This window comes from Ciconia boyciana, chromosome 11 (genome assembly GCF_034638445.1).
Source record: "Ciconia boyciana chromosome 11, ASM3463844v1, whole genome shotgun sequence".
NCBI lineage: Eukaryota > Metazoa > Chordata > Aves > Ciconiiformes > Ciconiidae > Ciconia > Ciconia boyciana.
This window is the reverse complement of record NC_132944.1, coordinates 5,290,202-5,303,887: the sequence shown is the minus strand read 5'-3', so window position 1 is coordinate 5,303,887 and position 13,686 is coordinate 5,290,202. Positions and strand designations below refer to the sequence as shown.

Here is a 13,686-nt window from a genome sequence, read left to right as displayed (position 1 = left end):
GAGAAGGCTATTGTACAAATTAATGTTCTTGGCTCTGTACAAACTGCATGTGGATTGCAAAGGCCTGGATTTACAAGTGCGGGAACTTCAGAGTGAGTACCCAGCACGGGTTTGCAGGTACAGTCACCTAAGGCACCACACCAGGTCACTAGAGCAGAGTTGTTGCCCGAGTGCAGCACCCAAACCAGACTGCTGTGGGGCTGCCCAGCGTTGTCAGAATAACACTGAATAAAAAGCATCAGCTAAGCAAAATCAGGAGAGATGTCTGGTGGAAGCCATTTAGAAGTTTAGTACAAGAGCACAGGATACTGTTGGCTGTTACTTACAGTACCAGATTGCCACCTTGTTACTTGTGAAAACACTCTGTTGCAAAGATACTGAGAAATACTGTCTTTGTCACTGGTTTTAAAGACTTTCTGCACATGATATTCATGTTTTGCCTGGGGTAGAGATATGCTTTGTGCTCAGACAGCCTATCTAAGACAAAATATGAACACAAAAAGCAAGGGAATGTATTTGCTTTTTGTTCCTCAGCTGTGGTCATCCTTGTGTACAGTGAGGCTATTTCATACTTGGGCTAGGGCTGGAAAGGCTTTTTTGGAGTTTATGGTGGGTGAAACTAGCAGAGGGTTGGTGTAAGGCCTTCTTAACCATGTTTCACACTGGATTTTTAAGGTCTTTGCCCTGTTTAAACTTACTACTGGTTGCTGGTAAAATGGTGAACTTTGCTAAGAGCATACGTAGACAATATTGAGTAGTGAACCCAAACAAGCATAGCTTTCAGTAAGATACCGTTTCAAGCAGTGACTTGAAAAATGTGTTTTGTATCCTACCAGTTGAACTCTTCTCAGTGGGAGACTGTTCATAACTGAGACGTGTAGAACCAACTACACACAGAAGAAACCTGTCTTATTCCCTCATCTTTCCTCCTTTCTTTCCATGCAAAGCTTATTTTGTAGAAACTCATTCTTGTAGTAGTTAGAAAGAGTCATAATTTCTTAATGAAATTCCTTGCTTCTGACACACTCTGTAAAAAATAGCAACCCCTTAACTAGACATCTGTTTGGAATTTTTGCGACGTTTCATATTTCCCAGAATAGGGCCATAAATTGCCTTCTGCTAGCTTTAATGTGCTAGCCATTGTAACTTCCGCTTGCTTTGGTCAGCCATAGACTTTTGTGTAAGGGTTACAAGGAAAGATCAGACGTGGGGCTGGGAATGGGAGCTACAAATTGGTGTGAGCGAGTATATTTCTCAAATTATAACATACAGAAGAGAGCTGAGAGATTTAGAAGTTTTCTGAAGGGTCTGGCCCCCAGTGACTGTGAGCTGGGAAGAGGGCTGTAGTTACCTGTTGCACAGAGAAGGAAATTACCATCCAGGACAAATAAAACAGCAAATACAGGCAGAAGCTGTGGGAAGGAAAATAAGAGCAAGCTGCTGACTACAGAACAGTGTTATTGAAGGTTTGCAACCTGGGAGCTTGCAGTTCTGTATCTGTTTCCCTGAGATTGCCACAGTGGGAGGTGGTGCAAAGCCTAAGCAGGCTGGAAGCCAAACCTGAGAAGGAAAGGCTGGAAATAGCTGTGTTCCTCTGGGATTCGGTTAGCTCAGAATAGGTGAACTGAATCAGGGGACCGGGCCCTTCAGTAGCTCAACTGCTGAAAGTCTGGAAGGGAAACCTGAGGCAGAATAGCTGTAGCGTCACATCACATGGCGATATGCTGCAGATCTGCATCCTGCTAAGTTGAACTACTTTTTATCCCTTGGAGAAAGGACTCATTAGCCCTTTTAATTATTTTCCTAACCGCTAGAACTCCAGATGCCATTATGTTATGTAAAATGACAAATGTATTTTTAACTCGTAAAGCATGTGAACTTTAAGCTCTTTCCAGTGATACAAATACAGCTCCATTTCAATGCATGACTCATCTTCACATGTAGGAAAAACTCAGCATTTCACATCCCTATAACTACACTCTGTGCACCAGCAATGAGCGACAGTTGCTGTGGGAACCATCACTTTTAATATCCTGACTGTGCATACAAAAGTGCAAAGAAATGCTGACTGCTTATTTGGCAGAAAAGGTCGCCTTTAATAACAGCACCGACTATTTCGGTAGCCATAGTGCCTGAGGGATCGAGGTCTGTCCAGTACCGAGTCTCAGTGCTTTGCTCCATAGCAATAGCCTTACTGTTTAAAATAGGTTTTAGAGTGAACGTGTCAATCCTTTCCCCTTGCTAAAACGAGCGATCGGGGGGAAGGGGCCGGCGGTGCTCCCGGCTGGGCCGTGCTGGGCCGGGCCTTCCCGCCCCGCCACCGCGCGGGCGCGCTGCGGCACAAGCCCGGAGCCGCCGAAGCAGCTTCGTCCCCCACCACTCCCCCTCTAGCAGGGCCGTTTTCCCCGATAAATGAATAACGTGGCCGGTGCCTTAAAAACACCGCCCTAGCCAGGGGATGTTCCCCGTCAGCCGCTCGTCCTTCCCCGGGGAACCCACCGCCGGGTACCGCCCGCTCTGCCCCACGCAGCCACGGGGGGGCGGGGGGGGAATGAGGCGGCTCCGGCTGGGGCCTCCCGCTCCCCCTTCGGCCCATGCATGGCCCGGACCGGACCGACCCCGGGGGAACCTGGGGTTCCCCCGGGGTCGGTCCGGTCCGGGCCCCGCCGCCGGCGGCCTCCCCTCAGCGCGGGGGGGAGGCGGTGCGCACCTGCCCAGGGCGTCGGGGCGGGCCCAGGCAGACCCCGCCTTCCGGGACTCCGCACCGGGAAGCCTCGGCTGGGGCCGCGCCGCGCCGCCACAGGCAGGTAACCGTCCTCCGGTAGCCCCCTGCTACCGCCCCGGCGGTCGTCCCACCGCCGCCCCCCTGCGCGCCGTGGGGCCCGCCTCGCCTCACTTCACCTCACCTCACCTCACCTCAGGGTTTTCCCGCCTCGGGGCTTTCCCGCCCTCCGCCGCGCAGTGCGGGGGGCTGAGGGAGCCGCCCCGCTGCCTCTCACTGACGGAGCTGCTCCGTCGCCCGGGGCTGCGGGGCAGGCCTCGGGCCCGGCAGTCCGCCGGCGTGAGGAACGGCCCTCAGCCTCCCCGTGGTGCTTTGCCTGCTCGTGGGTTAGCCGTGTCAACAGGGCTCGGAGGCCCTGGCACCGGTGCCTCCCCCGGGGCTGCGCTCCTGAGAAGCCAGAGGCCCTCTGGTCCCCAGTGGTGTCAGGCAGCTCCGTGGCTTTGGGAGCCATGCTGTTGCATCTCCGTGTACCTGAGTTTTTAGGTGGTTCGATAGTCCCCTCAGTAATGCTGCACCTGCCCCTAACTCTGTGGACCAGGGCAATTTGGTAAGCGCTGGACCAGCATCAGGCCCGATGCCTGCCCAGGCAGTGCCCCTCTGGGGTTTAATCCAGATATTCGTGGTTCTCTTGTGTAACTTGGAGTATCAGGATGAGGCAGGGGATCTTTGTGGAGATTTCTACACAAAATGTTGAGGCAACAAGTTGTAGACATAGGTTTATAAGCTCCTCGAAGCAGAGGCCATCTCTCTTCTGTTGTACAGAGCTTAGCTGAGTGAGATTTTAGTCCAAGACTCGGTGCAGGCACTTGTTGCAGTAAAAGCCGTAATTTATAACTGCAGACTGATAGCTGTGTATATTGGAACTGGGGTGATTGGACTGCAAAGCTAAACAAAGTGTGCTTTCCTGAGGTGAACCTCCACTTTTGGTCTCTCTAGTGCCTGGTCATTGTGTTAAGAAAGGAAGAGAGAAAAGTGGTTAGGTGAGAGAATGGTTAGTTCACATCAATTACTAATACTCGTTTACATTTTTACTCAGGACTAAACGGCAAGCAAATGGACTGAAGCACTGGGTTTGATCGCCTAAGAGGGACTCTGCTGAGGGTACCCAACAGATTCCCTGTGGGGTATCTCTGTCATCTCAGATTCTTCCCTGATATGGAACAAAGTGAAGGTGAACAGGAATCCCAGCCTGAGAGTCATGTGGATAGCAAGAGCAGCGTGAAATCCTTGCCTGGGGGAGCAGCCCATGTCAAACTAGAGATAAAAAACCATGCAGTTACGGATGACTATAAACTCTCCAAACGGGTGCTAGGGTTAGGAATCAATGGCAAAGTACTGGAGTGTTTCAACAAGGAGACAGGCCAGAAATGTGCCTTGAAGGTATGTAGGCTTTTTCTTTTTTTCCTTATTTATGGTTTGGAGGCCAGAGTTCACTTCCAAAGCCCTGTCCTGTTTGCTTACATTTCACAAAGAGTGCTGCATGAAGAATTTGAATATGTGGAGACGTTTGCTATTACTTACAACATTGTAGTCCAAAGTTGAGTCTTTTCCAGAATATTCTGCATGAGTTTCCAGAAGAACGTTATCAGCTGTGAAATTCTCATGTTCACATTTAAAAGACAAAAAAGCGGGGGAGAGAACAGTGTCTTGGTGTGTTCTGTGAGAAAGCTTGCTAGATTTTGAATGGACGTATTATGCAATACTTGGGAAGGAAACTATTTTGGATCTTGTGCAGTGAAATAGGCCTAAACTGGGAAGTATTTAAATGTTCATTGGTCTTCAGGCTTTCCTCCCTTTGAAGACTTTTCTTAAGGGGCATTTCTAGTTGTTTGCTCACTTATTCTCCTTTCTATTTTTGTGATTCAGTTACAGAGGGTATTACCTGGGAAAGCACTGATTACACCAGTATTGGCAAGTAAATTCAGTAGGTATTTATGGTGATAAGTACCACTTAAATAAATGGAGCAATAACCATTCATTAGAGAACATAAAGCTTAGTAGCCTTTTGCACTGCAGCTTTTAAACTTGAAGATTTCCCTGATGCTTTTAAACCACATCGTTAGAAGAAAGCAGCTCAAATGAGAATAGGATAGTTCTGTATGGTAAGACTGAAAACCAGCTGAAGTAATTGTCATGAGAATTACTTAAGAATGTTACCGAGTCCTTGTTGGTATTAATCTGATTAGTTGCGATGCCTAGAAGGCTTTCAGGTACCCTTCCTTTTCTTTAACCTCACACTCCATGTTTGCTGACAGCAGGACAAATCTGCTAGTGGTCAGCTGGAATGTCTGCCAAGGTCTGGATATGGTCTTAGCAAGCTAGAACTGCAATCCCCAGCAAAGGGGATTTGCACTTTGACAGAACAGATGGGAAATATCTGGTAGCTTTGTGTATTGAAAAGATTTTTAATAGAGGAACTAGAAAAGCTTATAATACAATAGCATGCTGATTAATTCACGTGTTTCCAATGCTCTCGTTTTCTTTATCACACTGTTTTTTGTATTAGCTTCACGTAGCTGACTTGCAGAAGCTTATCATGGGGAAACTGGAGGTTTTGGCAAACAGACTGGAAGTACTGGGGTTGTGTGCCTGCATAAGGGAGTGTCAGGTTTTTACAACTCTGAGGTGATCCATTAATCAGATCCTTCTGAAGTGCTATCAACATTAATTTCTATAATTAGCATACTGTGATGAAGGATAATGGTTAATACTGAAGCTGTTCTGCTGTTTCTGAAGAGTTCAGTGGCTTTGTTGCTGATTGTATACCATTCATACTTCAAAGGTTTTGCAGTCATAAGGGCTGGAAGCATTTTAAAATAGAAGTTGCCATTCTGGAGCACGATCCGGTGGCAACAAGTGTGTTCCAGAGCAAATTTTGTAGCTCTGGAATCAAATAGGAAATACATTCCTATGGATACTAGCATCTGTAAAATATTTTTTATTCAGCACTCAGAGTTGGGGAAGGGGAGAAGAGTGGTAAAGTTGCTGTGCCTTGACAGAATGTCCTCTGCCTGATGGGGAAGAGGAACCTATAGTAGATCCTCTAATACCAGTTTCTGTTTAGCACTGATTGAGTTAGCTGATTTTTTCAGAACTTTTAAAAAATGTTAAGGACCAAAGCACCACCCCCCTTCCAAAACTGGAGTTTTGTCAGTAATGGCTAATATATCACTGAAATTATGTTGTATATGTGTTTGTCATTCTCCCCCCCCCCCCCCCCCCCCCCCAGCTTTGGAATGTGTGTGCTTTTCTTCTGAAAGGGGCAGAAATATTAAGATGTTTGTGAGTTCTCTAGGGAGTTTAAATGGCAGATAATAGTTTGCTGCTTGTGTGTATGTATTTCTCATCATTATGAGTTTAAGTGCTGAATAAAAAGTTAAATATGCAATTAAGTAAAACTGCCAGCAGCCCAGAGAGAATCCACTATTCTTTCCAAAGATGGTCTAATGAGAAGATTACCCAACAAGGAAGGATAAAAACTGTGCTTGGTTAATTGGCAAGAATAGAAAGATCTTTTCTTAGTCCTGAAGATACTTGCAAGGATGAAAATATTCAGAGGAATTTTTTCCATTGTTTCTCATGAAACCTGAACTGGACCACGCAAGTCCCAAGCCTGCTGCAGATGAGACTTCAGAGCAAACCATCTAGTTAAAACAGTTATGGAAAAGGGACAAGAAACTTGGAAAAAAAATGTTCAGAAACAGCTTCAGTGCAGAATTCTCTGTGTAGGGACAATAGGGCCTTGGTGTTTCTGCCTTTCCACTGCTCATACTTCCTAGGTGTGATGGCAGGGTTATCATTCACTTACAGGAATAGAAAGTGGAGGCTGATGAAGCTGACAAAGAAAAAACCAACTGGTCTGACAGGTAAAGAGAAATGTAAAGATTGAATTGCAAGTTGAACAGGAGAAAAGGGATGCTGGATGGATTTTTTCTGGAGGTTGCTTGTGCAGTATCCATTGAGATCTACATATATTTATGGACAAATACTTCAGGCGTGAGCGTGCTCACTGTAACCTGCTCCTGGGAAGGGAAAAGCATCACTCCTGCTGCTGAAGATGAAGCGTAATAGTCTGTTCCCCTTCACACCAAACTTGCCCATTAAAGCAGCTTCTGACTTGGCAGATGGCACTGCTTTCTGCCTGCAGGTTTTCTTTTATATGGGAACAAAGCCAGCACAGCCAGGATCTGGATAGAAGTTACTCAATGGAAGGAATTTTAACTGAGGTGCTCAAGAGGAAAGGGCTCGAACAGGCAGAAACATTCATCCTCAGAGCCATGTGTCAGTCAGGCACCACATACTGTAATTGGGAGGTCCCTGTTGTCATCTTTAGTCTGTGTCCGTAATTGGAACTAGTTAGAATTTCACTGATCATTTTAGAGTGGGAAAACACAAGACATCCTCTCAGAGATACTGCAGGGCTTTGGTTATTTTCCTAAAGTATTATGTGGCTTAGTTTACTCTGCTTGGCGTTGTGATTTGCTACACGCTTTTACAATATGCTGTCAGCTTTGTTTCTGCTAGATTGAAATGCCACACGCATTGCTGTCCTGCTCCAGAAAGTCTAATCTGGTTACTCACTTAGATGCATAATGACATTTTGGCTGAACAGCACTGTTTCCAAATAGTGAGAATGCAGGGATTTAGAAAAGTAGAAGCATAAACAAAACTGCTGTGCAGGACTGTGGCCTTCTAGAAGGCAACTATGTTTTAGTCTCCCCCTTGCAAATAGAAAACCTTCTCACATCTCTTTCCATAGTTGATGCAGAAATAGCAGTCAAGTGAAGTCTAGTCACTCTTCTATTTTTATCTCTTCTTTGCCAGCCTGCCCCCTTCTGTTCACTTTACCTTTTGGGGCTAAAATTTAACCTCCACTCCTTTAACACTGTCATCAGCCTGAGTGTTCTCTGAGTTTTTCACACTCCTCCCTGTTTTTAGGGAGAGGAGGAGACCAAAATAGCTGACTACCTACCTGTGAGGATAAATGTGGACTCCTGGGACTTGCCTCCCATTAAAAAAACCCCAATGTACAGTTCCTTGTTCGTTCTTTCTTTTTCCCTCACTTCTTTTTCTTTTTTGGGGCACAAATTCCTGCTAAGTGGTGTCAAAATAATATTTCAATGGATTTGATGACCTACTTTATTTTTGTGAAAGATGGTAGAAAGGGCTCAGACAGAGTTGGGATCAAGAAAAGAGAGCTAGAGAGCATTCTGCTGGGTTATTGGGACTTCTCTGCATCTGCAGCTTCAGGATTTTGGTGGATGATTCAGGATGTAGAAACAGTGTTACATGTCATTGGCATACTATTCACCTGCCATATACAGATGTTGCTTCTTTCCAGGAGAAGAAAAAGGAAGGACAATTGAGGCATAGCAGCAAAACAAAGACCGTTGGAACTTCAGGAAAACAAAGTACATTGGTTATGAGTGTATTGGTACTTTTGATATGAAAACTCTCCTGAATATAGCATAGCAGTTGTAAAGTGCTTCTCCCCTAAGCCCTGTGCATATGCGCTGTATACTGCGGCTGCCTTCCAGTCATCTGAGACTTCTGGGTTAAGGCAGAGTATATATGAATGGACCTCCTAGTTCATAGGTCTTATCCTCTAGAATAAATAGTGAGTTAAGCCATGACTTGGCCTCATGGAAAATGTCCTGTGCTGCTAAGTGCCAACAATACAGTGTATGTGACTTGCTGATTTGAAGACAAATAGGTGAAGCCCGAATGTTAAATAAAGCCAAAAGCAAACACAAAAAGGAACAGGCTCCTTGCCTTTTAGATTTAAGGAACTTTTGGTGAATGATGTAGATGATAATCGTAGAGTAGGAGGCTCTACTGTTATCCATAAGAGTATTAGCATAACTTTGTGCTCAGAAGGAAGGAAAGAAGGTAATGGAGAAAGAAATTTTGCAAAGAAATCATTCCCAAAATGGTTCTTGGGACATAGGGCTATATAGAGAATGTTGTTCTGCTTTCCAAAGTGCAGTTGATGTGGAGAAAGATAGTCATTCTGCGTCACCCTAATTTAGTCTTGAGCTATGTTTCTGCCTCTCACTCAATTTTAATGTTTCTGATTATGTTAAATAATACTACATCATGTAATTGCTGGATAGTCTGTTTTCAGTTAGTATACCCTGAAGTCAGGTCATGATTGCTCACAAATGCGAGACTGTACAGTCCAAAGTATTTGTTTTGCAAGTTATCTAAACAGCCAATACTTTTAAAATACCCTGTTTATTGCCTGAAATAAGATGATGATCAAGGAAGAAAATGCAGCAGTGGAGAAGGCAATGCATACAGTGAAAGTGAAGGTTATTTTAGGCTGATGATTGATTGTAAAATAGGAAATGTTAACAAGCTTTTTAGATGCTATAGATTGCATTTTTAGAAGAGAAGAAAATTATGACAGATTAGGAATGAAACACTTCCATATTTTTAGAATAAGGAAGAATAATGTTGTACTAAGCTAGCACTGTGGTGGGAATTCAGGGGAACCAAGTGTAATTGTTGGTTATGTTTTGTGCAGGATGAAGGAGCTCTTGCTTTACTGGAGTGATTGTATGTTTCAGGAGGAAATTAGCACTTTCTGGTAAAGTATTCTGTAGTTCCCTCTTACCTACCACATTTCCTGCAGCCTATTTATACTGGTTTATCTCATGCTACAGTAAATTCAGTGTCAGTAACACAGCTGAGTATGAGTAATAAACTCCAGGAGCTATGTGTTGTAGATCAAAGCCAGATACAGTGTAGAATGAATATGAGTTCAGAAAAGTTCTAGTTAAACGGCAGCCCCCAGTGTATGGAGGAGTACCTAAAATATGGATAGCATGAGACTGGTCCTTGAATTTTATCCTTCAGTGCCAATCTTGGTAAGTATTACGTAAATATGCATAAAATACCTAAAATAACATTCAGTCAATTAAAAAGTGGGTCATTTCTGCTGCTACAAGAATTGTTTTTAAACCAGTGAGTCATTCAAGACCTGAGTCTTTCAGCACTTTGTACGTATTTGGGCCAGAATGGCACCTTCCAGAGTGTCAGTTGAACTAGTTAATTTAAAAAAGGTGGACTTTATCAATCTACTTTGAAGATTTGACATTCTTGACTGGTCTTCTCCTTATTTGAAATACAGCAAATCATTAAAAAAAAAAAAAAAGGCTTGGTCTGAAATAATAAAACCATGTGTAGTAAATTCTTACTAGGTTCAATGGTAGTTCATTAAGCCTACAAAGTGCAAACAGAAAGGCAAATGCTATAAACCATTAAGTCATCTTGAAAAAACAAACTATGTTGATGCTACTTTGCACCATCTGTGTTCTCTTCCAGTCTACTAGCAAGCTGGCACAGGTCATAGCCTGACTTGACGGTTGGACTAGATGATCTTAGAGGTCTTTTCCAACCTTAATGATTCTATTGTATAGCAGCAAAGCTTGGGAAGACCAAGGTGTGTTCCCCTGCCTTCACCCAGGTTCAAAGATCTGAGAAAGTATTATAGATATGTGTCTTATTTCAACTGCAAGGAAGGTGCTTAAAGGGAGAGCACATGTGTGATTGGTCAGGCACGACTAATTACTTGACACCGTTTCTAGACTAGAAGACCCTTCTCTTTGTCTCTCTCTCCTCCCTTTAGAGTCTAAATCCTTCTATTCCATTTAACTAAAGTAGAACGTTGCTGATTCCTGCTAGCTGGGAGTCTCATTAGAGATAACCGGATTTTGCAAATCAGCTTTAGTGGAAGGGAACAATAAGCAAGAATTTTAAAGTTCATTTACAAGACAAGTGTACTTCAGCCTCATTTGCTTACAGTAATACCATCTAGAGAGATGCCCAGACTGGAAAAACCTGATAACATCTTTTATAATTTGGGAAGAATCAAGGCCACACCTGAATGTCACAGCTCACATGCATATTTTTTTCTTTAGTATATTTTTCTCTGTCTGTGCTAGCACCCTGTGTAAGAGCAGCCTGGTCTGGGAATAAATGACTTCTCATGATAGCTTGCTGCCAGTTAAGTCTCAACAGAAAAAAAGATATTATCTTCATGCTGTGATAAATTCATGGGAAGCATAGAGAAGGAAGATGTCACTGTCATTGGGAGCAAGAGCCAATTTGAATTTGAGAAAGTTAATAGATGAATCTCTTGCATATAAAGACTGTTTTCTGTTAATCTCTTAACTGTATACAGTGATTATTTTTATTTTTAAAAAGATACAATTACTGATTTATTTACATAATCATATGCAACATTTTGCATCCCTAAATGTTTTTGCAGTTACTATTTACTTGGCCCTGAAAAAGTTTCCATTTCTCATATGATGTGTATATGTTTCCTTGTTATGGAATTTTTCCATGTTAAATATGTCTTTAGAACACCAGACTTCAGGATCATGTGTAATACTCTAATAGCAACAGTACAGCTGTCTGCGTAGCTATCCTCCTTTCTTTGGGTGCAGTGGAGTTTGAACTGTTTGCGTTGTGGCTCTTATACTGTAAGAAGACACGGTGACATTCATGAAAAGGAAGGTGGCAGAGATGTGGCCAGTGTTGGAGGTGGGGAGTAGATTACCTGTTTACTTAATTGGAAAACTGTCAGAACTTCTTTCCATCATCACCAGTGAAAGCTGGTGATGCTGTCTGTCTGGATGAGAGTGTATAAACTGTGTGGATTGTGGTATTTTACACAGGCTTCCCAAGTACCTAAGATGATTCAAAGCTCCGTAATTGAGATTAAGGTATAACGCTCCAGCATTTTAATACCTCAGGAGTGAAGGGGGAGAGAATTCTTGCTCAGCCTGTAAATCACACGTGGCCTCCTAGTTCCTGAATCTTTGTGATATATGGCATTTTGCACTGAAGCTTTCATGGCCTGTTTTAAGAGAAAAAACAAATACTAAATGTGTGTAAAATTAATTTTTCCTCCAGAAAAGTTTGCTTGCTGAACTTACTTAAAAAAAACAAAACAAACCACCCTGAATGTGCCATCTTTACAAGTAATTTCAGATGTGCTGGCTAAGGAGCCAATCTTATTAAAGTTGCACTGTTCACGGATCTTAAGTCTTGCCAGTTCAAACTCTGGCTCTTCTCCATGGGCTTTTTCCCAGGATTTTTTTTTTCTTGAATACTCTCTTAAGTACGCTGGCATTCCAAGTAACAGGCCCTAAGGCAGCTCCTGGGATCTGAGTCAGCTAGGGCTGAGGACAGATTTATTAAGCCCATTGTAAGGGGAGAGCTGAGAAAAACTTTGTTTGTTTTTTTGGATGGCACTTCTAAAATATATAAACTGTTTGGAAACAGTAGGGTTTGGAGTGACTCATGCTCTTCATCCACTGAACTTTCTTGTGTGGTGAAATTTTGGCTGGGGCGAGGAATTTGCCTAGGTGTGAATCAGCTGTAAGCCCTTATGAAAGCACTTGAGTAGTGATTTGTAACTGCAGTTGGTTTCTATTATACTGTGGGGTGGATTTGGTTTTTGGTTTTGTTTTCAAAGGAGAGCAGTTAAAAACTGGATAGGGAGCAGCCACCTTGCACACCTGTGTTCTGTGTGGGAATCCTGTGTACTCCTTAGCATCAAATCAACCATATATTTCAGGGATGAAGAGTCCTTAAAATCCCATTTGCAGTGCCACAAGGCCTGGCATTTAGTACTGCCATACCAGTGTTCTCCTTGCCTGTAGCTCTAATGATGAGAAATACTATCCTTTACTTGCTTCACTTTTAACCAAAAAGGTATGTATGTATTTTTCTTGTAAAGGATTAATTTCTCGTAGGGCCTTATTCCATTTTACCACATGTTGCTTTTAGTCAATGTGGCTTTGTCAAAAGCAGTCTGGTTTCCACAGCAACGGAGTTGTTAACACCAAAGATGTCAGTGCTCGAAGGTAGGGAAGGGAGGGGGCTGCATTTTCTGGCTCAGCTGCCTCACCACGGTAGAGGCCCTTGCTGCAGCCACGCTACAGTACAACGTCTCCATTGTCTTTGTGAAGAGTAAAAGCCTTTTATTTTGTTCTACTCCTCCCTTTCCAATCAATTTACAGTCAAAATCTGACACTTGGGAGGGTGACGAGGCTTGATGGTTCCTTGATGCTTAGAAGCTTCCTGTTCTTTCAAGCCCTCTGTTCTGAAGGGTGCTGCTCTGTCGTCTGCTTTTTAAAGAGTTTTTCTGTGAACAAAACAGCACTTGCATACATGGCAAAGCCTGTAGCAGTAAGTTTGTGATAGAGTACAGCACTATTCTTTTTGACCCAAGTTCAATGTCTGCTTATGAATGATAACATGAAAAATGATCAGTCCTTTTACCTTGCCTAGTAATGTGAAACCTGCTCCAATTAAATCTGCTTGGATGGGTTTTCTGAGGCACCCATCCTCTTACGGTGGGAACTAAGCCTCACTCCTATTGACCTTGGAAAATTGCATTGTTTAAAAGTATTTTCTAATACATAGTTAACCTGTGAAATCCATTGCCTCGGGAGCTGGGTGGTAGTGATGCAGTGAAGATCTTGAGAGAAAACAGCACTTCTCTGAGTATTGCAAATGTGAAGAAAAACCCTGTAGTTTCATACTGTACAAATTTGGCTGTGGTCTTCTAGATCCTGTTGTTACAACTTATTACTTATCCAGACAATTTTGTAATTATGAAACTTTGAGCTTCAGAAGGCATCTTATTGCTTCTCTTGTGTTAAGTGTATTGCTGCTGCAGGTGTAAAATATCCTCCTGTCCAAGGAGAGGGAGGTGGAGCTTTGGTCTCAGCTTTGCAGGTGGCTGTAGCTCTGGGTAATGTCCATTACTTGCATAATAGTTTCATGTAAGGGTGTGTCTTTCTGGGCAAGTTGTTCTTGTCTAAACTAGGGTGTAAACATAAAGTGAGACAGATTTTTCACAACTGCTATTCATATTTAGATCCCAT

General features: G+C 43.2%; 1 protein-coding gene across 8 annotated transcripts in view; it reads left to right on the top strand.

Annotated features, from left to right (window-relative positions):
- The window catches only part of MAPKAPK3 (MAPK activated protein kinase 3), a 135,133-nt gene that overhangs the window by 81,912 nt on the left and 39,535 nt on the right, over positions 1-13,686 (top strand). For 7 of the 8 annotated variants that reach the window (XM_072875600.1, XM_072875599.1, XM_072875606.1 and 4 more), the window contains one exon: positions 3,819-4,162. In XM_072875600.1, the coding sequence (XP_072731701.1) occupies positions 3,938-4,162 (225 nt within the window). In that variant the 5' untranslated portion in view covers positions 3,819-3,937. Of the gene's footprint in view, positions 1-2,681; positions 2,808-3,818; positions 4,163-13,686 lie in introns of those variants that run through there. The other variant, XM_072875603.1, reaches the window with a different exon arrangement.